We start from the raw sequence: 25,744 nt of genomic DNA on the forward strand, positions 1-25,744 counted from the left end.
CGCCACCCAGTGCGCCTCGCCCACCCACCTCCTAGTGGGTGCTCGGCCCCCTCCCTCGCTGGCCTGCAGCCCGGCCCCCAGGCCGACCCAGGAAGGGCCAGCGAGTCCCCAGACGGAGAGGAACCGACTGGAGAGTCCCCGGCCCCGCCCTCCTTGCTCCGCCCCGACGCCTGCTCCTCCTGGAAGCCACATCCGGCGCCCACTCGGAACTTCACCTGTCCAGGACGCTCCCCCCCACCCCATCCCACTCAAAGCCCGAGGGTCTCCCGGCTGCTCTTTCTTCCCTTCTGGAGCCAAGTCTGGGGTGGGGTCATGGATCTTCGGCTGGCCCCCAGTGCTTTCCGAAGCCGTCCTGGGCTGTGTGGATTCAGACTTCCAGGCTCCAAGATGGTGTACAGACAGAAGGGAAGTTCCCAGGGCGACAGGCAGGGGGCAGAGCTTAATCCAGTTTAATTCCCCAAACAGTTCTAGAACGGAGGGTTCCCAGGAGCCACAGGGGGTCTGGGAAAGAGGAGTTCCAGACACCCTTTGCTAGTTACAGGTTAATGGGGGCGCAGTCCACATGGGACCCAGAGTAAGGCCCAGGTGAGCCTCCACGGTGTGAAGGGTGAGTGGATGGAGCCAGAGGACCGGGCCACCTGGAGACGGGGTACCGCTCCAGGAGCTGGGGAGGGGAAGGTGACCAGGTCAGAGTTGGACCCTCGGGTGGGTTCGGGCAGCTGGGCGCTGTCACACTGTGTATCCTCCACCCCATAGTCCTGGATGGATGGGACAGGCGGATGAGAGGTGAGGACAACTGCACAGACCCACCCCCCCTTCCATCTAGCTCTCTTTCTCTTACAGCCCCCACCCCCATCCTAAGGAGGTAACTGCATCTGTGGCAGAAACCCTCAGAGCTACAACCCTGTGTGTTCCGGAAGGCGGCCGGGGCGTCCAGAGTCAGGCTGGCAATCTTTTCTTTACTGGAGGACCGTCGGTCTGTTGGCAAGGGCTGGGCTGGCCTGGAGGCTCTGTCCACTGTATCTTCTGGTTCGCTGACAACCTCGTTTGCAAGGGCATTGAGAGCCAGTGGGCAAGCACCCTCTCAGCCACCCTTTCTGAGGCCCCTGACTTTCATGGAGCTGGGCACATCTGTGCCCAGGGCAGAAGGAGGGACATGAGGCTGACTCTCCACAAACAAAGCGGGGGCTGAGTCAGCGAGGGGCAAGCGCTGGCCACATGGCAAGTTGGAGCAAGCTGGAGCCACGTCTCTATGCACGTTTTATAGAGGGGAAACCTGAGGCTCAGAGAGGTGACACACCTCACCTGTGAGTGGCATGGCAGGAAGGACCCAGCTGAGACAGGGAGATGCCAAGAACAGAGTGCTGGGCATTGTCCACGGAAGGGGCAAGGAGGAGAACCAGAAGAGCAGTGCCTCAGAAGGGAAGTTCAAGGAGGCAGTGGTCGCCGCGGCTGAAGAGGCCCCAGGAGGCCCAGCATGTGTCTCCTGTCACCACGTCTGAGAGACTGATGGTGTAGTCCTCCTACATACACACCCATGTTAGTAGCCCTGCCCCAGACCCCCCCCCCCCCACTGCTCCCCATCAGCCATGGGCACCCCAGGCCTCACCCTTGCCCAACATTCAGCACCACTTCCTACCTGACACACAGGCCCCAGGCCAGCATTCCAGAGGTTAAGGCTATGATGGTGAGGCTGCCTGCTAGTACCAAGGTGGAACGATGGAGCTGCGTTTCTGAGGGGGACGAAGGGGTGGCTGGGTTAGGGCTCCCCTCTAGGCAAGGGCGGGGTGGGCCTTGCTGCCCCCAATCCCTCTCTGACTAGGAGGCTGACCACTTTGGCAGTGTCTGGTCCACCTCCCACCAACCTACCCCTGGACACCCAGGCATGGCCTACTTCCTGTCCCAGAAGAGCCAGCTGCCCTAGAAGGCCAAGGGCCCCTCACCTGAGGGTATCATCATGAAGGTGCTGGACAGGATGCTTATGCCATTTTCCGCCTGGCACTGGAGGCAGGTGGCCATCCTGGCCAGCGGGAAGAAGAACTTGGCAGGCTGCCCATGGGATTGTATCTGCTTACTGTGGATGCTCCCGTTCTTCTGGACCAGGCTGTAGGTGATAGATGGGCTGCCCGAGGACGCCTGGCAGATCACCTCCACCATGGGGCCTGACTTTGTGTACACTAGGGTGAATTTGGCCTGCAGCTGAGACAGTGGCGCTGGTGGAGTTGGAAAAGGTAGCACTTACTGATAAAGATCAAAGACTATGGTCTTCAGCATGGATTATACCTCTCTGTAAAGAAAACAAAAATCCTCACAGCTGGACCAATAAGTAACATCATGATAAACAGGGAAAATATTGAAGTTGTCAAGGATTTCATTTTGCTTGGATCCGCAAGCAACACCCATGGAAGCAGCAGTCAAGAAATCAAATGAAGGGTTGCATTGGGCAAATCTGCTGCAAAAGACCTCTTTAAAGTGTTAGAAAGCAAAGATGTCACCTTGAAGACTAAGGTGCACCTGACCCAAACCATGGTGTTTTCAATCGCCTCACATGCACGTCAAAGCTGGATGATGAATAAGGAAGACTGAAGAAGAACCTACGGGTTTGAATCGTGGTGTTGGGAAGAATATTGAGCACACCATGGACTCAGAATAGTGAATATACCATGGACTCAGAATAGTGAGCATATCTGGCTTGGAAGAAGTACAGCCAGAGCTCCTTAGAAGCAAGGATGGTGAGACTATGTCTCACATACTTTGGTCATGTTGTCAGGAGGGATCAGTCCCGGGAGAAGGACATTATACTTGGTAAAGTAGAGGGTCAGTGAAAAAGAGGGAGACCCTCAATGAGATGGATTGACACGGGCTACAACGGTGGGCTTAAGCATAACAACAATTGTGAGGATGGCAAAGGACCAGGCAGTGTTTCATTCTGTTGTGCACAGGGTCCCTATGAGTCGGAACCAACCTGAAGCCACCTAATAATAACAACAAACATCCTTACTGAGTAGTAACACCCAGCCACCCCCTTGTTGCATATTTACCACCCACTAAAATTTTCATTCAATCCTCTCAACACTAGCTGGTACTATTGGTTTTGCTATTATTATCTTTGTTTTGCAAACGAAGCAACTGAGGCCCATAGAGGTGGAGTTCCTTACTCAAGATCCGAAGGCCAGTGTTCTTGAGTCAGTTCTGGCTCCTAGCAACTCTGTGTACAACAGAATCCTCACAATAGTAGGTGTGTTTGAACCCATTGTTGTAGCCACTGTGTCAATGCATCTTGTGGAGGGTCTTTGTATTTCTCCCTGACCCTCTACCTTACTAAGCTTGATGTCCTTCTCCAGCCCCACTACGTGCAGGGATTTGAACCCTTGACATGCTGGGCTCTCCTTCCTAGGCTGTCTCCTCCCTGTGTTCTTAACTTCTTAGGGTCAGAGACAAGGAATGGAAGGGGGTCGGGGTCACAGTGCCACCAGAGGTCAGGCAGCACTTCCTGGTTACCACTCCTTGGCTTCCACCAAGAAGGACTAGGGGAAGAACAGAGATTGGAGCTGGAAGTCAGGAGTTGAAATCAGCCTTTGTTACTTGCAAACCAAGAGGCCCGGGCAAGTTTTGTAACCTCCTTTCTCTTCCATTTCCATAGACCCCACTGTCTGGGTGATGAAGATTAAATGACATAACACACAAAGGGTGCCTAGCTTATCAGTCTGAGGTCAGCACTAAACAAACCCCTAATCTTATCCTTTCTCCATCCTAGCCAGGCCTTGCTTGGTCACTTCTGCCCTTTTGCATGCTCCTCTTAACCCCTTCAACCACACCCTGCCCAGGGGCTTGTGCCAGGGCCCCTCCTGGGAACAGGCATGGCCAGATACTAGGCCTTATGGGACTGTGGGCATCCTTGTCCTTGTCCCCACCCTCCTCCCTTGACCTTCTCTAAGCCCGACCCCCAGGGTCCCAGGAATCCCACCTCCAGAAGCTCCAGGTTTACCTGCCAGCTGCTGCTGCCAGGTGCCCACTCCCCCTGTGGTACCCCCACCACCCACACTCACTGGTGCACAGCCGCCTGTCTATCTGCAGCCTGTCACTGGTGGCCATCTGGCTGGATGTGATGTCCACGTGGCAGGAGTAGCTGAGCAGTTCTGAACTGGATTCCAGTGTGATGTTGATGGTGAAGGAGGCTGGGTCACTGGTATTCACCACCTTCTCGGCCACTGTTGTGCCCTGACTATCCCAGAGGTGGTAGGTGATTGGTCGGGGCATCTGTGTTGTGTTGCATGTTATGAGAACTCGGCAGCCATTGGGGAAAAGCTCCACGACTTTGTAGTTAATTAAAATGCTGGAGTTGTCTCCTGGGAAGTGAAAGTGTCCGAGGGGAAAAAAAGACCAACATTATTTAATAAGCACCTTAAGGAAACGCTGAACGGAATTACCACATGACCCAGCAATTCCACTCCGGGCTATAGCCCCAAAAGAATCAAGGACAGGGACTCAGACACTTGTACCTGCATGTTCATAGCAGCACTGTTCACGAAAGCCAAAAGGTGGGAACAACCCACATGTCCCTCAACAGACAATGGAGAAACACAATGCCATCCATCCATACAGTGAAATATTCATTATTCAGCTATAAAAATGTATGAAGTTCTGATACATGCTTCAGTGTAGATGGACCTTGAGAACACTATGCTGAGTGAAATAAGCCAGACACAAACGACCAATATTGTATGATCCCACTTATGTGAAATATCCAGAACATGTAAGTCCATAGAGACAAAGTAGATGAGTGGTTGCCAGGGGCTGGTGGGAGCGGGGACGGGAGAGAGACTGCTAATGTGTGTGGGGTTTCTCCTTGGGGCCATGAAGATGTTTTGGAACCAGGTGGAGGTGGTAGTGGCATGGCATCGTGAAGATACTAAATGCCACTGAATTGTTCCTTTTAAAATTGCTCATTTTTTGTTATATGAATTGTACCTCAATCATTAAAAAAAAAAAAAAAGCTGAGGAAGGGTCTTAGGCTCCTTCTGCCCAGAATATTTAACTATGAAAATGAAGTAAAAATACATGATGTGGGTGGGAAGCATGGAGGCGGTTGAAGCCCATGCTGGGAGAGGTGAGACACTCGGTTCAATTTCTAGATTCAGCAGCTTGGCCAACTAAGGTGCCAGAGCACAGGCCCTGTGCTTTTCTGGCCTGTTCCAGATGGTAGCTTATGTGCTGCATCGCTGTGATGCTGGAAGCTTTGCTACCAGTATTTCAAATACCAGCAGAGTCACTCAGATTTCAGCAGACCTTCCAGACTAAGACTAGGAAGAAAGGCCTGGTGATCTAGCGCCACGAATTAGCCAATGAAACACTATGGATCACCACAGAATGCTGTCTGATATAGTGCTGGAAGACAAGCCCCCAAAGGCTGGAAAACAAAAACCCGTCGCCATCTAGTTGATTCCAACTCATAGAGATCCTATAGGACAGAGTAGAACTGCCCCATAGAGTTCCCAAGGCTGTAATCTTTAGGGAAACACACTGCCACATCTTTCTACCATGGAGCGACTGATGGGTTCAGACTTGTAGGCAGCCAAGCTCTTTAACCACTGCATTATCATTGCTCAGTCCTGCACCATCTTCACTCTCGTTGGTGTCTCACTTATCTTGTTGTCGTTAGGTGTCATCGAGTCGGTTCCAACTCATAGCGACCCTATGTACCACAGAACAACACACTGCCTGGTTCTGCACCATGCTCACAATCATTGCTACACTTGAGCCCATTGTTGCAGCCACTGTGTCAATCTATCTCGTTGAAGGTCGGTCTTCCTCTTTTCCACTGACCCTGTATTTACCAAGCGTGATGTCCTTCTCCAGGGACTGATTCCTCCTGACATGACCAAAGTGGAGCTAAAGAGCTTAGTAACATTTCCCCAAGCAGAGCAGAGGCCAGGCCAAGGGGCCGAGGGGCAGAGGGCCAGAGAGAGACCTTCCTGCAGACATGGCTGAGAAGAGGCACCCCACTCTGCCAGGAAGCCTCCTGCCCAAAGACACTTGGCTCTCTCTTGCTACGGGGCTCAGCTCCCCACTGTCTTGCACTGGTCTCCTGGTTCTGCTGCTGCCGTTTCTCTGCCTTGGCTTCTCGCCGTCTTGTGTTGTCTCCTCTGTTACAGTTCTCTCTGTGTGTCTCCTGGTTCTAGGAGGTTCCCAGCACAGGGACCCCGGTTCGGTTCCAAAGGATGCGCTCCGCTCCTGTCTCTTCGGCTCTTCTGGGTGGTATGGAGGTCCCTATCTCTGCTTGCTTCTCTCTCCTTTTCTCTCTTGTAAGATAAAAGGTGTGACTCAAGCAAGGGTGTGACTTGAATAAAGGGTCAGGATGGTGACTGGGGTCCAGGTGGTAACTGGGGTAAGAGTGGAGACTTGAGTCATACCCTCTAGTAAGGTGGTGACTCAGCAAGATAGGTCCCACCCTAATCTTGCCTCATTAACATAACAGAAAACTCACTCCCAAATGGGGCCTTAACCATGAGCCTATTGTTGTTAGGTGTCCTCAAGTCCTTCAGGGACTGGTCGCTCCTGATAACATGTCCAAAGTATGTGAGACCAAGTCTCGCCATTCTTGTTTCTAAGGAGCACTCTGGCTGTACTTCTTCCGAGACAGATTTGTTTGTTCTTCTGGCAGTCCATGGTACATTCAATACTCTTCGCCGACTCCATAATTCGAAGGCATCAGTTCTTCCTTGGTCTTCCTTATTCATTGTCCAGCTTTCACATGCATGTGAGGTGATTGAAAACACTCTTTGCTTGGGTCACGCGCACCTTAGTCTTCAGGGTGACATCTTTGCTTTTGAACACTTTAAAGAGATCTTTTGCAACAGATTTGCTCAATCCAATACATCATTTGATTTCTTGACTGCTGCTTCCATGGGTGTTGATTGTGGATCCAAGTAAAATGAAATATTTGACAGCTTCAATCTTTTCTAAGTTTATCATGATGTGGCTTAATTGGTGCAGTTGTGAGTTTTGTTTTCTTTATGTTGAGGCCTAATCTATACTGAAGGCTGTAGTCTTTGATCTTCATCAGTAAGTACTTCAAGTCCTCTTTGCTTTCAGCAAGCAAGGTTGTGTCATCTGCATATCGCACAGAAGCCAGAATCTACGACATTTTACAAAATGGAGGATGACCACACAATACTGGGAATCATAGCCTAACCAACTTGACACATATTTTGGGGGGACACAATTCAATCCAGTTGGTATGCTAGAGACTTTTTTTGCACCACTGTGTATTTCGAGTGCCTGAAGCATACCAATGATTATGAAGATGGCACAGGACTGGGCAACATTTCGTTCTTTTATATGTGGGATCACCATGATTTGGAGTTGAGTTGATGGCATCTAATAACAATAAGACTACCAGCACCAGCCCTCTAGAATCAGGGCTGCATGAACACCAACAACTATTTTCTCGTCTGTTCCTCTTTCTAAACTTCCTGACAAGCCTTTTTTTTTTTTTTCTGAATACATTCCTTTTCTCTTTGAAACAGGTTTTCATGCAAAGTCTTTGATTTGAAGAAAATAAAGCTATATCTAGAATTAGAGTTACTCTTTGGGGCACCATTTTGTAGGCTGCTACCAAGAATTCAGGAAATGCTGCTCTCAGGGCCCAGAGCCTTTCACTCCTTCTGGTCCCAAGAGAATCTTTTGGGCAGAATCCTGCCTCCATGTGGGGGAAATGGAGGCCCAGGGACAAGGTGTGATTATATATATATATGTTTTTTTTTTAATTCCTTTGAGAAGGGAAGTGACCTTGACTTATAAAAAATGGAAAGAAAAAAATGATGCCTTCATTTCCATTTCAATGGCCATTAATAGAAACTTGATTTGCATGAGCACACACTCATTTTTTAAATGCACTGAGCCTGGGGAATTTACTTTTCATTTTAACAAGATTTGTGCAGTTTGCTGCTTTTGAATACTGAGTTTATGGATCTAAACCAAAACCCAAAAACAAACCCATTGCCATTGAGTTGATTCTGACTCACAGTGACCCCATAGGACAGAGTAGAACTGCCCCATAGAGCTTCTAAGGCTGTAGTCTTTACAGAAGCAGACAGCCACATTCTCCTCCCATGGGGCAGCTGGTGGGTTCAGCTACTGACCTTGCAGTTAACAGCCAAGTGCTGAACCACTGCGCCACCAGGGCTCCTATTTATGGATCTAGCCCACCAATAAAGGGTAGTCTTTAGTCAATTTAAAATTCATCAGCTGTGTGGGAACATTTGATGATGGGGATGGCACGTTCGAAATTTGAAAAGTGAGGACAAGGCTACCCCCAGGACTGGAAACTGAGCAGAGCCCAAGGGTGGGTTGAGCAGGTGAGCGGGGGGGGGGGGGGGGGGCAACTGGAGTTGTGCTGCTAAAGAAAGAAAGCAGCAGCTTGGGGTCCGTCCTCAGGCTGCAGACAATAGAGCTGCTGCCCAGCCCTTCGGGATCCCCCATACCACTCCACAGACTTATCTCTGTGATAGCCAGAAGCTTGGAAATCCCCGAGTCCCAAACCTGGAGATCCTGTTCATTAGACCCCATTTAGGGTCTAAGGATCTGATTTTGAACAAGCAACCCAGCCCATCCCTCGAAGTGGTTCTTGTGAAATGGTCTAGAGCTCCCTCTGAGAAGTGCCAGACTGGTCCTAGGAGTGAGTGGAAGACAACCCATCCGGGTTCCTTTGCTCTCTCTCAAGGGAGTACCAAATTAGCTGCTGTGGCGTCGATTCCGACTCATGGCAACCCCACCTGTGTCAGAGTAAAACTGTGCTCCATAGAGTTTTCGATGGCTGAATTTTCAGAAGTAGATTGCCAGGACCTTCTTCCGAGTTGGAATCAACTCGATAGCAGTTAGGTTTTGTTTTTTTTCTAGTTTGTCAGGCCAACAACCTTGGAGTCATCTTCAACTACTCTCTTTTGCATCCTATCTACCAGCAAATGCTGCTGGCCTGGTCTCCAGAACACAAATATATCTGCACTGCTTCTCCCTGCCTCTCCGGCCATCACCCACTCTCTCCTCCCAGATCCTGGCAATAGCCTAACAAGTCTCCAGGCTTCCATGTTTCATCCCCATCTGGTCTCTTCTCAACACAGCAGCCAAAATGGCCCCGCCAATGACTTCTTGGGGTGTCTCACCCCCATCCCGGGCCCCCTACAGTCAACCCTGTGCCCTGCCCCCCCCCCCGCCCTTACCCATCACTCCCTTCCCCCTTGCTTTCTGTGCTCAGGCCAACATGGCAGGCTTGCCCTGCTCTGTCACCTCCTTCGAATCCTTGTTCCATGTCCCCTCTCAGCAATGACTTCCCGAACTTCACCCTACCTACCCATTCCCCCCGGGCTCCCTCCCCTCTCGCCTGCTGATTTTTCTCTATAACCTATCAGTCTGTTGCTTGACATCCACTCCAACGACTACACATGTGCAGTGTAGAGCTGTGCTCCGCACAGTTGGTTTTTAAGCCTATGGTTAAGCACTTGGCTGCTAACCAAAGGTCAGTGGTTCGAGCTCACCAGCCATGGGAGAAAGATGTGGCAGCTTGCTTTGGTAGAGATTGCAGCCTTGGAAACCCCGTGGGGCAGTTCTACGCTGTCCTGTAAAGTTGCTATGGGTCTGAGTTGACTTGATCTCTAATGGTTCTGCTTTCTTTTGGTTTTCAAAAGATCATCGGCCCTTTCTTCAGGTGGGTTCAAACCACCAACCTTTGGTTAGGAGTAGAGTGCAAACTGGTGTCGCCACTCAGGGACCCGGTTAACACAGTGTAGAATGCACTTATTTTATTATGGCTTGCCACCTGTCCCCAGCCCCACTAGAATGTAAGCTACTTGAGGACAGGGACCTTGCTTTGTTTCGGTAACTCATGTATCCTGGGTGCCTAGAACAGTGCCAGGCACAAAACAGGGGCTCAGCGAATACTCGTTGAATGAATGAATGATTTATCAGTAGGTCTCAGGGGAGTTTAGTTAGCAGGACTGGGGGTCAAGAGTCTGAGCAAGGGTTGGGGGCCTGGAGCAGGAGGCTGGACTGCCCTGCCCAGGTACTTCCCCAGACCCAGGCCTGCAGAGCAGCGACACCAACAGCGTGTTTATTTTTAAATGCGAATGAGGAAATGATAGTCCAGGCTGTACCTCATTCAAGTGAAACCACGTCACCACTGCCGGATCCCCGCCCTTCAGCGGAATAGAAGGGGAAGCTGGGCTCTGGGGTCGGCCTCCAGGGGCAGTGGTCTGGCTGGGAGGAGACAGGGAGGAGGGGGTCGTGGAGAGGAGGGGGGGACCGGTCACCGTCACCTGGACGGACACCAGGGCTAGAGACGGGGGCGGGGGGAGTAGGTGAGGGTGGAAACCGAGGGTTTGGGGACCTTGCCCGGCGCCCCCGCCTCTCGATGCCCCCTCCCTCAGGAGGCTCGTGGCGAGTGAGACCCGGGCGCCCTCTTGCGGCCTCTAAGAGAGCAGCCTCGTGTTTGCAAGGCCCCTGGAAGAGCCTCGACTTCCCCCTTCCCCCACTGCCCTGCTCCTTGCCTGAGCATCTCCGGGACCTCCTGAGCCAAAGTGTCCCACCAAAACCCCTCAGCCCTCTCCGAGGGTCACACCCACACCCGGCAGGGCTGATCAGGGGCCTGCAGGAGGAGCGGTTGGGACACACCTAACCAGGATACACCCCCACCTCCCCCCACTGGAAGTCAAGGGCTTTCCCTTTTGCGTTCCTTGGCAATCCCCATACTGACCCGCTCCGTCTACAGATCTCCATTCCCTCCAGGGCCCCGCAGGGGTTGAGGCCAGTTCTAGAATTGTCCCACTGTCCACCACCAACAGGAAACCTGGTGGTGTAGTGGTTAAGTGCCATGGCTGCTAACCAAAGGGTTAGCAGTTCGAATCCACCAGAAGCTCCTTGGAAACTATGGGGCAGCTCTACCCTGTCCTATAGGGTGGCTATGAGTTGGAATTGACTTGACAGCAATGTTTTTTTTTTTTTTTTTTTTTGACAGGAGTCCTCTTGGACCTCCTCCCCAGTCAAGACCCCTACATGGGGGGCTCCAACACCGGGTCCCCAGCTGGGGGCACGTCTCCCTCCAGACTTCTGGTCTACTCACCGTTCTCCAGATCCTTGGAGAAGCCTCTGGAGGCTGTAAAAGAGAGCAGGTTGGTAAGCAGAGCCTCCTTGCCGTGGGGGGGAGGCTGAAGACAGCCTAGAGAGCCTCCTGCACAGGGCAGAGGGAGAAGTAAGGCCCCAGGACCCAACAAGCACCTGCATTTGCAGAAGCTCTCAAGCCTCAGGACATTTGGTCTTTGAGGCAATAGCATACCAGCGAGTGACTGGTCTGAAACTCCTGCCCACATCTTTCCTTAGCTGGCCCATGTTCCCAGGGGGTGCCCATGCCTTCAGCGCCCACTCTCCTATACTCCCCAGCACCCCCTGCCCTAAGCCCACCTCCTCAGAGCCCTGGCAGTGGAGCTGCCCCCTCCAGGATGACCCCAGGAGCCTTACCCAGCAAAGCCCAGCTGTGCAGCAGCAACAGGAGCCTCATACCTCTGCTGGTGTGAGCCCTCCGCCCAGGCTCCAACGAGCTTCCTCACCCTTGGCCACTTCCCTGCTGGGGCTCATGGGGTGCTCCTTGCCAAGTGGGTGCCTGCACTGGGGAGATAGCCCAGTGGCCCAGGCAGACCCAGAGCAAAGCACCCTGCCCCCACACATCCTTAGCACCCTCTTTCAAGCCCTCACCCCCTCCCTGAGAAGTGGAGGGAGCCTGGGCGTTGGAGTCAAACCAGGATTGAAAGTCAGCTATCACTGCTGAGCTGAGGGACCCCAGGCTCCTGTGGCAGGTAGATGTCCCCATCCGAAATCTCAGAACTGTGACTAGGGTAGGTTACCTGGCGAGGGGCAGTTGAGGTTGCAGTTGAATTGAGGTTGCTGATCAGGTGGCCTTGATATGGGGAGAATGTCCTGGAAGATTCTCATTAAACAGTTAATACACACCTTGTTTTGTGACATTGGCTGGCAACCCCACAATGTGTCAACACTCTCCCTAGTTTCCCTGTTTCCATTTGTCCAGTTTTTCTGCCCCTTCCTACGAATACGCATGTTATTGTTGCCCCTATAGACCTGTCTAATCTTTGGCTAAAAGGTGAACCTCAGGAGTGACTTCAGTACTGAGTTAAAAGTGTGTCTGGGGGCCATACTCTTGGGGTACCATGAGGTTTTCAATGGCTGATTTTTCAGAAATAAATTGCCAGGCCTTTTTTCCAAGGCGTCTCTGGGTGGACTTGAACCTCCAACCTTTTGGTTAGTAGCTGAGTATGTTAACTGTACCACCCAAGGGTCCTTACATAGCTCCCAGGGGGAATGGGTCAGGGATCTGGATAGAGAAGAGGAAGGCCAGGCAGCCCCTGCTCAGCTCATGTTGGGGAATGGGTGGGGGGATCCGGTCAGAGAAGCAGAAGGCCAGGCAGCCTCTGCCAGTTCTTGGTGGTTTCTTCTTGATCACCTGCTGGGTGGCTGGCACTGGGTTCAGTCCTTGGATTAAACCTTAGAGGGGAGGCCCTGGTCACCTGAGTATGTCAAGGGATGGCAGGCAGGTGTTGTGCTCAAGCACCGTTCCTGAGGAGCTCAGAGCGGGAGCCCTTCCCCATGCCCATGGAGTGTGGGTCATTCCCGGGGACCTGGGCCCCAGGCCCCCACCAGCCTAGGCCAAAAGGAGACCAAGCCACATCATAGCCCATGTCACAGCCTTTGTGGCAGCCTGCAGCAGAGCTAACTGGGTCTGAGGAGAAGGGTGGAAGAGAATGGGGCCCCCCAGAGCCCGGAAACCTCAGAGAGTGCAAGAGCCATGTGGCAGAGCTCCAGACCAGGGCTGAACCCTCAGGGTGGGGAGCTCAGAGTACCTGGAGCAGAGAACAGAGGAAGCAGGTGAGACTGGGACCCGCCAACCCCACAGTGGGCCTTGGCATCTGCCTGCCCAAGGCTGGGTGTCCGAGCAGCCTGGCTCCTTACCCACACCCAGTCTAGGCCGATGCACCAGCCAGCCCTCTCTGGCAATGCTCAGTTACTCTGTGCAGGAAACGGTCATTTGGGCCTTCTCTAGGGATGGCCCCACCCCACAGGTAACCATCTGTGTCCCATGGGAGCTGCCTTCTCCCTGCAGAACCTGTCTTGGCCAACCCCATCGCCACCCCCGACAGATCCAGGGATGGACACTGACCAGGAAGGCCAATTCCAGCCCTGCCCCAGGACTCTCCTTGGTCCTTCTCAGGGCGATTGGCTGAGGCCTGTGAGATCTGGGTGCAGTGGGAAGCTGGTCTGAGAGGGTGACCTGCCCACCAGGGAGCAATGGGAAGGACTATGGTGAGAAGCTGGGTCCCCATGTGGTGTCCAGGAGATCCTGCTTCCAATACCATGTCTGTCGGCCACCAAGGAGTCTCCTCGCTCCCCAGGGACATGAGTCAGCTTCTGTCACAGCCACCCACAGTGATGACTCCCATCCTTGGGAACAGACCCTGGGTCCCAAAGGCCCACCTACTTCTCTGCTTGTAATTTCTCCCATTTGGGGAGCATCTCAGTGTTCCAGTGCTGCTATAACAGAAACACCGCAAGGGGGTGGATTTAACAAAAATCTTTTCTCACAATTTAGGAGGCTAGAAGTCCAAATTCAGGGCATCTGCTCCCGCATCTGCTGAAAGTTGGGTGTGTGGGGGGGAATTCAGGGCTGAAGGGGGATCATGAGGCATTGAGGGGTTGTATGGGGGTGGTTGTCCCCCAGGTGATGCTGATACTGAAGGTCCAGAGACCACACTTTGGCCCCAAGCTGCTAATTAACAGCACATCACTTTCATCTGGCCAGGCTCGTGGCCCTCTGCTGACTGAGGGCAGAACTCCATCTGTTTCCCCCCCTCACTGCCTCATCAGCCCCTGGAACAGGGCCTGGTGTTTAGCATCACTTAATGTATTTGTTCATTGACTGTTGCTGAGTGAGAGGCAAGGCCAGTGAATGACTGGAGGGGCTGAGGGGGCTGTCGTGACTGACCAGATGAAGAAGCACCCAGCCCGAGGATGGCAGGCAGAGCTGCCCTATACCCACGTTGGGACCCTTAAGGCTGTCCAAGCTCGTCCCGGGGTTCTTCCTCACCTTCCTGCTGATGGTTCTCTAACCAGCACTTCTCCGCCCAGCTGCCTGGGAGAGTCACCCGGAGCTTTAGAACATCTGGGTGCCTGGCTGCACCCGATTACATTAGCATCTCTGGGGTGGGGCCAGCTTTTATCAGCTTTTGGGTGCTCTCCAAGTATGGCAACCACAGGTTTAAAGCCACAGCAGCCTCGGTGACTGGAGGCTCAGAGATGGCAGAGCTGGGCCTTGAGGGTGCTGCCCTCTGCCACCTACACTCCCTGTTTCCCACAATGCAGGTCTGTGCACTGTGATGGTCCTCAGAGTGGGCCCCATCACCCCACCGTCCCTGGAGGTCAGCTTGACCAGCAGTCTCAGGGTGGAGGGGGAGGATGGGAGAGAGTCCTGTGGAAGGCATGGCCGGACCTCTGTTTTGGTGTCCTTTGTTGAGGCAGGGTGGTCCTTGCAGAAGAATCCTGACAGAGAGGCTGACAGGGGCATGTGAAGGTGGGAGTGGGCAGAGGGGGGCACTTGCCACCTGGCCCAAGTCCAAGAGGGCACCAGATAAGGTGCAGAATGACATTCTGAGGCGCCACAAATATGAAAGGTGCATGACTGAGGCAGCTGGGCAAGGGGGGGAAGGTGTTTCTGCTGACCTGTTGCTATCAACATCTATTCATCTTGAATTGGGGGAGGGGTGCTGCAACATAGAGACTGCCCCTGGCTCCAGGAAGGCCATGGGGTCAGGAGTGGCCTCGGAGACCCTCAGAGGCACAAGATGGCTCTGAGGAGAGTGTCTGGGTCCCAACCCCAGCCCTGTCCTTTCTGACTCTAGGCCCATTAGCTAACCTCTGAGGGGCCAGTTTTCTCATATGTAAAGAAGGAATCCACCACCCACCTGTCAGTTTGACATCCTGTGGTGGCTTGTTTGTTGTTATGATGCTGGAAGCTATGCTACCAGATTTCAAACACCAGTAGGATCCCCCATGGTAGACAGGTTTCAGCAGAGCTTCTAGACTCAGATAAGTTAGGAAGAAAGGCCTGGTGATCAGCTTCAAAAAATTCGCCGAGATTGTCCAATGCAGTGCTGAAGACGAGCCCCCTAGGTTGGAAGTCATTCGACATACACAGTGGCTGCAGGCTTGGACTCAAGCCTACCAACCGTCATGAAGATGGTGCAGAACTGGGCGATATTTCCTTGTGTTGTACACAGGGCCACCACGAGTCTGAGCCGACTCAATGGCAGCTAACAAGAATAACAGAAGGCTGTGGGAGAATTAAACGAGATGATATACATAAAACACTTGGAATGCACAGCAAGCCCTCAACACAGGTGTACCCCTTCCACAGGTGTGGGTTCTTGTGAGTTGCCTTGGCGTTGATTCCGACTCATGGTGACCCCAGGTGTGCAGAATAAAACGGCTCTGTAGGGTTTTCAAGGCCATGACCTTTGGGAAGCAGATCCCCAGAGCTGTCTTCTGGGGTGCCTGTGGGTGGGTTCACACCACCAGCCTTTCCACACTTAACCGCTTGTGCCATTCGGGGACATTTTCCACAGATGGAGGTCTCACTCTTTTACAACGGCCTTCCATTGGTAAACAACTTCTGAGTGAGTACTCTCAATAGATGTATATTTATAAAATGATTCCATGAGTAACTATATCAATACATTATGTACATTATAAAACATTCACAGAAAAATAGTTTTCAAGGAATGAGATGAAAACAAACACAAGTGCCTATTATTTTCTTCCTGCTGCTCCTGGGTGTGTGCACTTCCCTTGGGGGACCCCATCCCAGGCCTGGGAGGCTGCGGGCGGGGCGATGGTCCCCAGCGGGGACAGGGGTGCTATTGCTCCGCGGCGCTGGGGAAGCGGAATCTGCAGGGGGGAGCCGGGGCGTCGTGCGTTCCGGAGCAGGGGGAGCGCGGCCCGGCGGGATGCCCGAGGGAGGGTCCGGGCAGGGGGGACCTGGGGCCCGGGGAGCCTGGGCACGGGAATCCAGGGCAGAAGGACCGCGGGGGCGAAGCCCCGGAGTGAGGGGACTCAGGTCCCGGAGACTTGTTCGGGCCCAGCTCTGGCAGCACCCGCAACAGGTCCTCCACCAGGTGCCACTTCTCCTTGACTTGCTGCAAGAGGAGCGAATCGCGCGTTGCGAGCTCCGCCTGCGCCTACCCGCCGGCAACGGGACCGAGGCCCGCCCCCGGCGGAGGCCCCGCCCCTCCCTGAGGCCACACCCCCCCAGGGGCCCGCCGCGGCCCAGGCCAAGCTCATCGAGATCACGCCCCCGGCCCGAGGCCCCGCCCCGCCAGATCCCACCCCTAGCCAGAGGCCACGCCCAACGCACCGCCTCTGACAGAGGCCACGCCCCGACCAGACCACGCCCATCACAGTCCGGCTCCCAGGCCGAGGGCACTTCTCGTCCAGCCTCGCCTCCAGCCCGAGATCGCGCTCCCACCAGAAGTCCTTCCCCGCCCGAGGCCCCGCCCACTCACCCTCACCAGCTGCTTCCGGAGACCCTGGATCGCACTGGCGTTGGCCCGGGACTGGGAGACGCACACGGTCAGGACAAGGCTTGGGGCAGACGGGGGAACGAAGGTCACACGTCGGAGCACAGGCGTCTTCCTTGACCTCCTCCCTCACACACTGATTCCTAAAACTCGGCCGGGGGTCTGCTCTCTGCATCCACTTGTCTGGACAGAACCCTCATTTCCTTTCTCCCAGGGCCCCCAGCTTACCCCTCTCAGCAGGGCGCAGGAGTAACGCCACAGCTGTGGCTTGTGAGCGGGCTGCGGCTGAAGCTGTGCCTCCCCGGGGGTCGTGGAGCCCTCACTGCGTCCCGGAAGGGGGACCTCTTGATGGCCCAGGGCACAGGGGGAACCCGGCTCTCTAGACTCTGGCCTCCCTTGGTTTCCCTTGTCTAGCTCCCGGGTGCCCTGAGACTGGCTGGGGGTGCCCAGACCTACACCTCCTCCCCCCCCGAAGGAGGCCCCCTTTCCCAGGAAGCCCCCTTTCTCCTGTTCCCTGGCGGGCACCTGAGCAGGATGAGGAGAGGGAAGCTGAAGGCGTGGGAGCCGAGGTAGTGGAGGGCGCGCTGGCCGGGCAGTGGGAGGCGGAGGACCACCAACTCCGGGACCACCTGCCAGGGGGCCGAGTAGTTGGCAAAGAGGCCGCAGTCCCAGGAGGAGTGGACGCTGGGGAGAGGCCGCGGAGGGAGGGGGCGTCAGGGCTGAGGCTTGGCCCCTCCCACCATCCTCCTTGGCCCCTCCCACCAGCCTCCTCTGCCCTCCCACCAGCCTCCTGGCCCCTCCCACCAACCTCCTGGCCCCTCCCAGCCCCTCACCTGCTGACCACATAGCCCAGGGGCACCGCTGCCAGAAGCAGGCCCAGGAGGAGGACCAGCTGGAAGAAGAAGATGGAGCTGGAGGCTCGGAAGAGCCGCGGGGACGCCCGGGAGTTTCTCAAGAGGGTGTACTGGGGAGACACAGAGGAATCCGGGAAGTGGAGTTAGAAAGCGGCAGAAACAGCTCTGCCTGACTCCGGAGCTCAAGACGCAAGCCACGCTCCCTCCCAGACTCCGCTGCCCTGTCCCAAAAGTTCACCTTCTTGATGTAGAAGGTGAGGAAGATGAAGACGCTGTTGAGCAGGGGCAGCAGGGGGCAGTAAAAGAGGCCCATCCAGGTGACTGTCTGCCCCGCCACGATGTCCAGCACGTTCTTGGGCACCAGGAACTCCTCTCGGTCCAGCCAGGCCCAGAACTTGCCTGAGAACCTCTCCACCAGCAGCCTGGGGGAGGAGAGTGTCCAGGTAACTACCCCCACCAGGCATGGTGGACTACGTCCTGTTACCATTGCCCACCCCACACCCACTCACATGACATGTGTGTGGACTGGCTCACCCTTGGCTGTGGCCACTGGGCACCCCCACACAGGCCCACATCACCCCGTCCCCGCTGTGGTGTCCCTCATGTTTCACCTGCGAGGCAGGGTGACCAGGAAGGCGAAGGCCACCGTGAGGAGGAAGTTGAAGATGCTCAGCTTGTATAGTTCCTCCCCCACCGAGTTCTCCCAGCACTGGGGTGCAGAAGGCGGGAAGGGAGGGAAGCAGTTACCGCCCATTGTCCCCCAGCCTCCCCTCCCCTCACCCACCCGGTGGAGGGCCTTCCGGGAGTCTGATGTGATTTCTAATTTAAAACAGAGTCTTGGGGATGGGATGAGAGCAGGGAAACCCTCTGCAGCCAGGACTGCGCATCCACAGATCCTAGTGTGATGTGGACAGCGCCCCCTGGAGGTGTGTCGCTGATGGGAGCGGTTCTGCCCAGGTCTCCCATAGGCGGGACCGGAGGCTAAGGGGCAGGGACAAGGCTTTGCATGGTTTGAGGTGGGGATCTGCGTAGAAGGATGGGGGGGGGGGGGGCGCCCGGTGGAGCTGCCAGCCACCTGGTAGTCACAGGCGTTGTAGCTGTGGGACTCACAGCTGGTCGTGTTTCTGCCGATGCACAGCACGGTCTGGCCTAGGGAGAACAAGAACATCCCCAGGCTGGCCAGCTTCAGCACCACACACCTGGAGGTGGGATGGTGTCAGGGAGGGGACCCAGGTAGGCAGAGGAGGCACAGGTGGGCTCCCAGGATATAGGTGGGGCTGATATGGGGTGAGATCAGTGTCATCTCCTGGGCCTAAACCTTTTCCAACCTCCTCCTTCCCTGGCAGTGTTTCCCAAAGTTTGTTCCCCAGAACCCCAGTCTCTAGATGATTCATGGGTTCTGTTTTTAAATCAGTTTGGGAAACACTGAATAGTCCAGCCATCCTCCCCCACACCCACCTTAGAGACTCACACACATACCTGAGACCTTTCAGTAGAGAAAGGTCACAGCCTTGAAAACTCTACAGAGCAGTTCTACTCTGTCATGGGGCTGCCAGGAGTTGGAATTGACTCCATGGCAACAAACAATGACAACAGCTATGTAGAAGGAGTCCCTGGGTGGTGGAAATGGTTAAGCACTGAGCTACTAACCAAAAGGCTGGAGGTTCCAACACACCCAGCAGCACTGCGGAAGAAAGGCCTGGCAATCTGCTTCCAAAAGATCATAGCCTTGAAAATCCTATGGAGCAATTCTACTTTGATCACATGGGGTCACCATGAGTCAGAATCCACTTGATGGCAACTAACAACAAGCAGTAAGGAAACATGCTAAACGTTAACTATCCTTCTTGGACATGAGAGCTTCTTTTCCTCTACCACCTATTAAAATCTGGCCCACTCACACTCAGAGAATACATAGCTGGACCCAGAAGTATGATGGTCTAACCCAAGACGGGAGTTTTGGATTTTGGACGTGGAGTTGATTTAAGAGTTCTGCTGTGATACAATGGGGTGAATGTTTTACGGTTAGCAAGGACATGAATTTTTGGGGGCCAAAGTGTGGAATGTTAGGCATTGACTTGCATCTCCCCAAAATGTGTATCAATTTGCCTAGGCCATGAGTCCCACTATTGTGTGATTGTCCACCATTTTGTCATCTGATGTGACTGTCCTATGCACTGTAAATCCTACCACTATGATGTTAACGAGGCAGGACTAGAGGCAGTTGTGTTAATGGGGCAGGACTCAGTCTACAGAATTAGGTTGTCTCTTGAGTCAATCTCTTTTTGAGATATAAAAAAGAGAAGCCAGCAGAGAGACAGGGAGACCTCAAACCACCAAGAAAGTAGTGCCAGGAGCAGAGTTCATCCTTTGGACCTGAGATCCCTACGCTCAGAGGCTCCTAGACCAGGGGAAGGTTGATGACAGGGACCTTCCTCCAGAGTCTACAGAGAGAGAAAGCCTTCCGCTGGAGCTGGTGCCCTGAATTCCGACTTCTAGCCTACTAGACTGTGAAAGGATAAATTTGTTTGTTAAAGCCATCCACTTGCAGTATTTCTCTTATGGCAGCACTAGACGACTAAGACACCGTAGCGTGCATGTTGGATGTAGGTGTGGCTGTTTCTCTTGGCGCAGCACTGGACAACTAAGACACCCTAGCATACATGTTGGATGTAGGTGTGGGCGTTTCCATACTCATGGGCTGGGACCAGTGGCTCTTCGGTTGAGGGAGACTGGGAGGCAGGGTGGGTGGGGCTTATTTTTTATCTGGCATCCTTTTGAACATTTTGAAAGTTTTACAGTGTGCATGCATTATTACCTATCCAAAAAATATAGTTTAAAGCCAAGTAAAGTCAAGCCAAAGCTGGAGGGAAGTAGAGCAGCTCAGGAAGCAGAAGGCAGAACAGGCAGAGCCGAGGTGGGGGGTGGCAGGAGGAGAGAGAAGCTTGGGTGGAGCTCGGGGGCCGTATGTGAGGATTTAGGGAGAGGCGAGAAGGGGTAAAGGGGAGCTGAGTGCTGAGATGGAGGTGGAGACGGAGACGGAGCCCTGGACCCAGCAGGCATCGGGAGGCCCTGGGGCTTTGGAGCAGACCCACGTGGTTTCCGGCTCTGGCTCTCCTCTGTCCTGGCTGTGAGTCCTGGCTGTGAGTCCCATGTTGCAGAACAGTGGCCTGCACCTCTGAATGGCCAGGGCTTGGTCCCGACTGGTGACAGTCTGGAGGTACCAGCTGCCATTGAGTTGACTCCCACTAACGGCACGCCCGTGTGTGTCAGAGCGGAACTGCGCTCCACAGCATCCTCAAGGCTGTGAACTCGCAGCAGCCGCCTTTCTTCTAATGAGCAGCTGGGTTGGTCGGAACCACCAAGCTTTTGGTTGATAGCTGAGTGCTTAACAGTTTGCCCCACTCAGGACCCCTCTTTGAAGTTAGGGGGCTGAGAAACGTGAGACGTGGGGCCCCTCCTCTGAGGCAAGTCCACCCAGAAGAGTCAGCCCACCTTCCCTCTGGCCTGGTGGTGAATGAGAGGAGTCTCCCAGTTTGGGGACCCTTGGTTCCAGGCAATAATCCGGACAGGACCATGGACACATGGATACAGACTCCTCACATGCCCCTGGCCCTTTCCCCTCCCCGCCTCCCTCAACACGCACTGTTCACTTGTCACCCCCCAAGGGTGGCACTCACCAGATGAGGGTGAGGTTGACCTCAGTGTTGGGAGGATAATGCTCCAGCTGGACCAGGAAGACGAACAGCAGGGGGCCCAGGAAGTTGACCAGGGCAATGATGCCAGGGGGCAGGTACTGGAGCAGGAGAAACAGAGACTCCTGCAGAAAGCGGGGGAGAGGGAAGGTGAGACTGGGTATGTGAGTGTGTGTATGTGACTGTGAGTGACCATGGACATGAGTGTGTGAATGTGTGTGACTATCGATATGAGTGTGAATGAGTGACTATGGATAAGTGTGATGGGGAATATGAGTGTGTGACAATATATATGAGTGTGAATGAGTAATTGTGAGCGTGACTCTATATGAGAGGGTGTGAACGAGTAATTGTGTGTGACTAAGTATGAATATGTGAGTGTGAATGAGTGTGAGACTATATGACTGCAAGTGAGTGAATGTCAGTTTGTGACCATATGAGTGTGTGAGTGATTGTGTGACTGAGTGTGTGACTGTATATGTGTGAGCATGAGTGAGTGTGTCACTTTATAAGTGTGTGAGTGTATAAGTGTGAGTATGTAACTGTATGAGACTATATTTGAGTATCTATTAATGTTTGTGATTGTGAGAGTGTATGAGTGTGAATGAGGGAATGTGAGAGTATGTGACTGTATATGAGTGTGTATGAGTGAGCATGAGAGTGTGACTGAGGCTGTGAGTGTGGGACTGTACATGAGTGCGTATGAGTGAGCATGAGAGTGTGACTGAGGCTGTGAGTGTGGGACTGTGTATGAGTGTGTATGAGTGAGCATGAGAGTGTGACTGAGGCTGTGAGTGTGTATGAGTGAGCATGAGAGTGTGACTGAGGCTGTGAGTGTGGGACTGTACATGAGTGTGTATGAGTGAGCATGAGAGTGTGACTGAGGCTGTGAGTGTGGGACTGTACATGAGTGTGTATGAGTGAGCATGAGAGTGTGACTGAGGCTGTGAGTGTGGGACTGTGTATGAGTGTGTATGAGTGAGCATGAGAGTGTGACTGAGGCTGTGAGTGTGGGACTGTGTATGAGTGTGTATGAGTGAGCATGAGAGTGTGACTGAGGCTGTGAGTGTGGGACTGTACATGAGTGTGAGTGAGCATGAGAGTGTGACTGAGGCTGTGAGTGTGGGACTGTACATGAGTGTGTATGAGTGAGCATGAGAGTGTGACTGAGGCTGTGAGTGTGGGACTGTACATGAGTGTGTATGAGTGAGCATGAGAGTGTGACTGAGGCTGTGAGTGTGGGACTGTGTATGAGTGTGTATGAGTGAGCATGAGAGTGTGACTGAGGCTGTGAGTGTGGGACTGTGTATGAGTGTGTATGAGTGAGCATGAGAGTGTGACTGAGGCTGTGAGTGTGGGACTGTACATGAGTGTGAGTGAGCATGAGAGTGTGACTGAGGCTGTGAGTGTGGGACTGTACATGAGTGTGTATGAGTGAGCATGAGAGTGTGACTGAGGCTGTGAGTGTGGGACTGTGTATGAGTGTGTATGAGTGAGCATGAGAGTGTGACTGAGGCTGTGAGTGTGGGACTGTGTATGAGTGTGTATGAGTGAGCATGAGAGTGTGACTGAGGCTGTGAGTGTGGGACTGTACATGAGTGTGAGTGAGCATGAGAGTGACTGAGGCTGTGAGTGTGGGACTGTACATGAGTGTGTATGAGTGAGCATGAGAGTGTGACTGAGGCTGTGAGTGTGGGACTGTACATGAATGTGTATGAGTGAGCATGAGAGTGTGACTGAGGCTGTGAGTGTGGGACTGTGTATGAGTGTGTATGAGTGAGCATGAGAGTGTGACAGGCTGTGAGTGTGGGACTGTGTATGAGTGTGTATGAGTGAGCATGAGAGTGTGACTGAGGCTGTGAGTGTGTGTACATGAGTGCGTATGAGTGAGCATGAGAGTGTGACTGAGGCTATGAGTGTGGGACTGTGTATGAGTGTATGAGTGAGCATGAGAGTGTGACTGAGGCTGTGTGTGACTGTACATGAGTGTGTATGAGTGAGCATGAGAGTGTGACTGAGGCTGCGAGTGTGGGACTGTACATGAGTGCACATCAGTGATTATCAGTGTGACTGTATGAGACTGAGTGTGAGATTGTGTAACCGTATGGGTGCGTGTGAGTGTGAATGAGCGATGGGGCTCCTGTCAGTTCCTCCATCTCCTGTGATTCCCAAAATCTAGAGTCTAACTCTGGGTGGGCCCGGGGCCCTGCCGCCCAGAGACTACTCCTAGTGGCAGCCCAGCAGCCTGGCTGGTGGGACTTGGTCATGACCTTGGGCAGATTGCTTTAACCACGGCTCTGTAAATGGGGATACTTCAGTTCCCCCAGGGGTGTGGCTGCATTCAGTGAACATCAGTGGCCGGCACCTCTTTGTTGTCCTGTGAGTACTTGGTGGCCCAGAAGATGGCGCTGATGGCCCCCACCACCAGAAGCCCCATGAGAAGGTTGACCCGCAGGTAGGTGAGCAGGCGGCAGGCCCTCTGGGCCTGGGTCTGCTGCTGCACCTGCCGGAAACGGCGCTCCTCTTCCAGCTCCACCTGTTGGGGGTGGGGGAGCAGAGGGTGGGGTTAGGTCCAGACAGGGGAAGGCACTGCCACGCAGACCCAGGCCCAGACCAGTGTGGGTGGGAGCTGGGATGGTAGGGTCTGGGCAAGGTTGGGGTGACCAGAGAGGGACGGGAAGAGGAGTGGTGGCCAGATTACCTAGACCCCCCACCTTTCAACCGTGCAGGTGAGAGCTCACATCCAACACAGGTACAGCCGCCTGCTGTGCAGTAACACCCTGTGTGCACACACCTACATCCACTGACACTCTCCCACGTGTGGTCCTGCATGCTCACATTCACTCTCACACAGACCCACTCAAGCACTCACACAGCCACACGCTCATACACATGATCACATACGCTGGCTCATTCGCACTCACACACTCATATCCACAGTCATGCTCACACTCATTCATTTATACTCATACACTCACGCTCATATACAGTCACACATTCACACTCATACACTCACACTCATATACACTCACACGCTTATATACACTTGTATACTCACACTCACACTCGTACACTCACACACTCATACATAGTCACATACTCGTGCTCACTCATCCACACTCACACATATAGTCACATATGCTCACTCATTCACACACACACATATACGTAGTCACACACATGCACAGTCACACATATTTGTATACTCACACATGCTCTCATTCACACAAATACTCTCACAATCCCTCATTTATACTTACACATGCACACTCACAGTCATACACACTCACTTATCCACACTCATTTGCTCACACTCACTTATTCACTCACACATTCTCACACACCCACATCACTCATTCACACACAGACATACTTATTGGCTCATACCCACTCACTTATTCACTCACACTGTCATTCACACTTACACTCACAATCACTCATTCACACACAGACACACTCATGCTCTTACACTCACTTGCTCACACACAGTCTTGACCTCACACACACCTTGAACTCATTGCTGATCTCTTGCTTCTTGATGGTGGCAGCCTCCTGCACGTGGATGCAGAAGTCCCAGGAGGAGAAGACCTTAGCACTGAGAAGCATCCTGTGGTCCCGGCCCAGGAATGGCTTCTGCGGCAGCCCCTTCACCATCCTGGAGGGGGTAGAAGCCAGGGGCCTGCTGGGGATGGGCACCCCCACCCTCCAGCCTTGGTTCTGGGCTCTGGGGTGGGAAGGGCCCTGGCAGCCCAGGGTGCAGGCCTTAGCTGCTCCTGAAGTCAGCAGGTGGAGACACAGAATTCAGACCTCCGAGCTACTGATGAACAGGGCCAGAGGCCTTCCTGCCAACCAGGATGTGCCATGCCAAGGAAGGAAGGGATGACCAGGGAAGACACCCCACCCCAGAAAGAGTGGAGGCACAGGCTCTGCCCTCACCGCTGCAGTGTCCCACAGAAGCAGAGGAGCAGGCAGGCCAGTGGGCTGAGCAGGTAGGCCAGGCGGATGCTGTACGCGGAGCTGCTCTCAGGCCCCACCCGGTATGCACCATAAAAGAGGTAGGTGTTGTCGAAGGCCTGGGGACATTGGGGGGTGACAACTGGACGTGAGCCACGTGCAGTCTCTGTTCTCAGGGCTTTCTGTGTATTAACTCACTATCTCTCACTGTAATTCATCAGGTAGGCAGTAAGAGTATTCCCATTTTACAGAGTATGTTCAGAGAGGTTAGGCAACTTGCCCAAGGTCACACAGCTTTGAGGAATAGAGTCAGTACTCAAACCCAGGGGCCTATACCGGTAACCACTCTACTGCTTCCAGGGATGAGGGTGGGGCTGGGCTAATCCCAGAGAGCTGGACACTTTCTCCCTCTTGTCCCTTGTGACCTCCATCCCACCTGGGCGCTGAGAGCCACTGGACATGTTGCCTCACCTCTCTCTGACCCCATCGCTGGCCTTCCTCACTAGAAGCTGAGATATCCCTGCAGGGGTGGGTGGTTTCTTGACTGGGCTCCCCTGAGGCCAGTTCCCCAGGTCTCCCAGCCCACCTCCCCACACCCCAGGGCCATGGC

The 25,744-nt window shown here is 53.8% G+C and overlaps 2 protein-coding genes across 6 annotated transcripts in view; both read right to left on the reverse strand.

Moving 5' to 3' along the window:
• On the reverse strand, positions 1 to 11,621 carry C18H17orf99 (chromosome 18 C17orf99 homolog). 3 transcript variants are annotated; one of them, XR_010318278.1, is made up of 6 exons: positions 11,117 to 11,498; positions 4,050 to 4,349; positions 1,944 to 2,213; positions 1,640 to 1,733; positions 904 to 1,523; positions 1 to 758 (listed from the first exon to the last, which is right to left on the reverse strand). XR_010318278.1 is itself a non-coding variant. In XM_064270673.1 (6 exons), exons 1-6 carry the CDS (start codon positions 11,549 to 11,551, stop codon positions 1,490 to 1,492), a joined length of 846 nt encoding a protein of 281 aa, XP_064126743.1. In that variant the 5' UTR covers positions 11,552 to 11,621; the 3' UTR covers positions 1 to 1,489. The 3 variants fall into 3 exon arrangements, 2 of the variants coding, with proteins under 2 accessions (XP_064126743.1, XP_064126742.1); XM_064270673.1 differs by adding an exon at positions 11,512 to 11,621 and having other exon boundaries at positions 1 to 1,523; positions 11,117 to 11,224; XM_064270672.1 differs by having other exon boundaries at positions 1 to 1,523.
• Positions 10,984 to 25,744, reverse strand: part of TMC8 (transmembrane channel like 8) — a 16,874-nt gene continuing 2,113 nt past the window's right edge. The window contains exons 6-18 of one of the 3 annotated variants that reach the window (XM_064270668.1): positions 25,117 to 25,253; positions 24,688 to 24,835; positions 23,546 to 23,716; positions 21,166 to 21,305; positions 18,561 to 18,684; positions 18,097 to 18,194; positions 17,724 to 17,907; positions 17,465 to 17,595; positions 17,157 to 17,315; positions 16,617 to 16,695; positions 11,895 to 16,250; positions 11,554 to 11,658; positions 10,984 to 11,149 (exon numbers count right to left, since the gene is read on the reverse strand). In XM_064270668.1, coding sequence (XP_064126738.1) covers positions 15,972 to 16,250; positions 16,617 to 16,695; positions 17,157 to 17,315; positions 17,465 to 17,595; positions 17,724 to 17,907; positions 18,097 to 18,194; positions 18,561 to 18,684; positions 21,166 to 21,305; positions 23,546 to 23,716; positions 24,688 to 24,835; positions 25,117 to 25,253 — 1,650 coding nt within the window. In that variant the 3' untranslated portion in view covers positions 10,984 to 11,149; positions 11,554 to 11,658; positions 11,895 to 15,971. Of the gene's footprint in view, positions 11,150 to 11,553; positions 11,659 to 11,894; positions 16,251 to 16,616; positions 16,696 to 17,156; positions 17,316 to 17,464; positions 17,596 to 17,723; positions 17,908 to 18,096; positions 18,195 to 18,560; positions 18,685 to 21,165; positions 21,306 to 23,545; positions 23,717 to 24,687; positions 24,836 to 25,116; positions 25,254 to 25,744 lie in introns of those variants that run through there. The other 2 variants (XM_064270670.1, XM_064270671.1) reach the window with 2 other exon arrangements.

This window comes from Loxodonta africana, chromosome 18, assembly GCF_030014295.1.
Source record: "Loxodonta africana isolate mLoxAfr1 chromosome 18, mLoxAfr1.hap2, whole genome shotgun sequence".
Taxonomy (NCBI): domain Eukaryota; kingdom Metazoa; phylum Chordata; class Mammalia; order Proboscidea; family Elephantidae; genus Loxodonta; species Loxodonta africana.

Coding starts and splice junctions, on each gene's coding strand:
- C18H17orf99 (XM_064270672.1), bottom strand. CDS start 11,363: ATGTGGGCAGGAGTTTCAGACCAGTCACTCGCTGGTATGCTATTGCCT. Junction 2,214..4,049: donor AGACAGGCGGCTGTGCACCA/GTGAGTGTGGGT, acceptor CAACTCCACCAG/CGCCACTGTCTCAGCTGCAG. Junction 1,524..1,639: donor GCCTGGGGCCTGTGTGTCAG/GTAGGAAGTGGT, acceptor GTGTGTATGTAG/GAGGACTACACCATCAGTCT.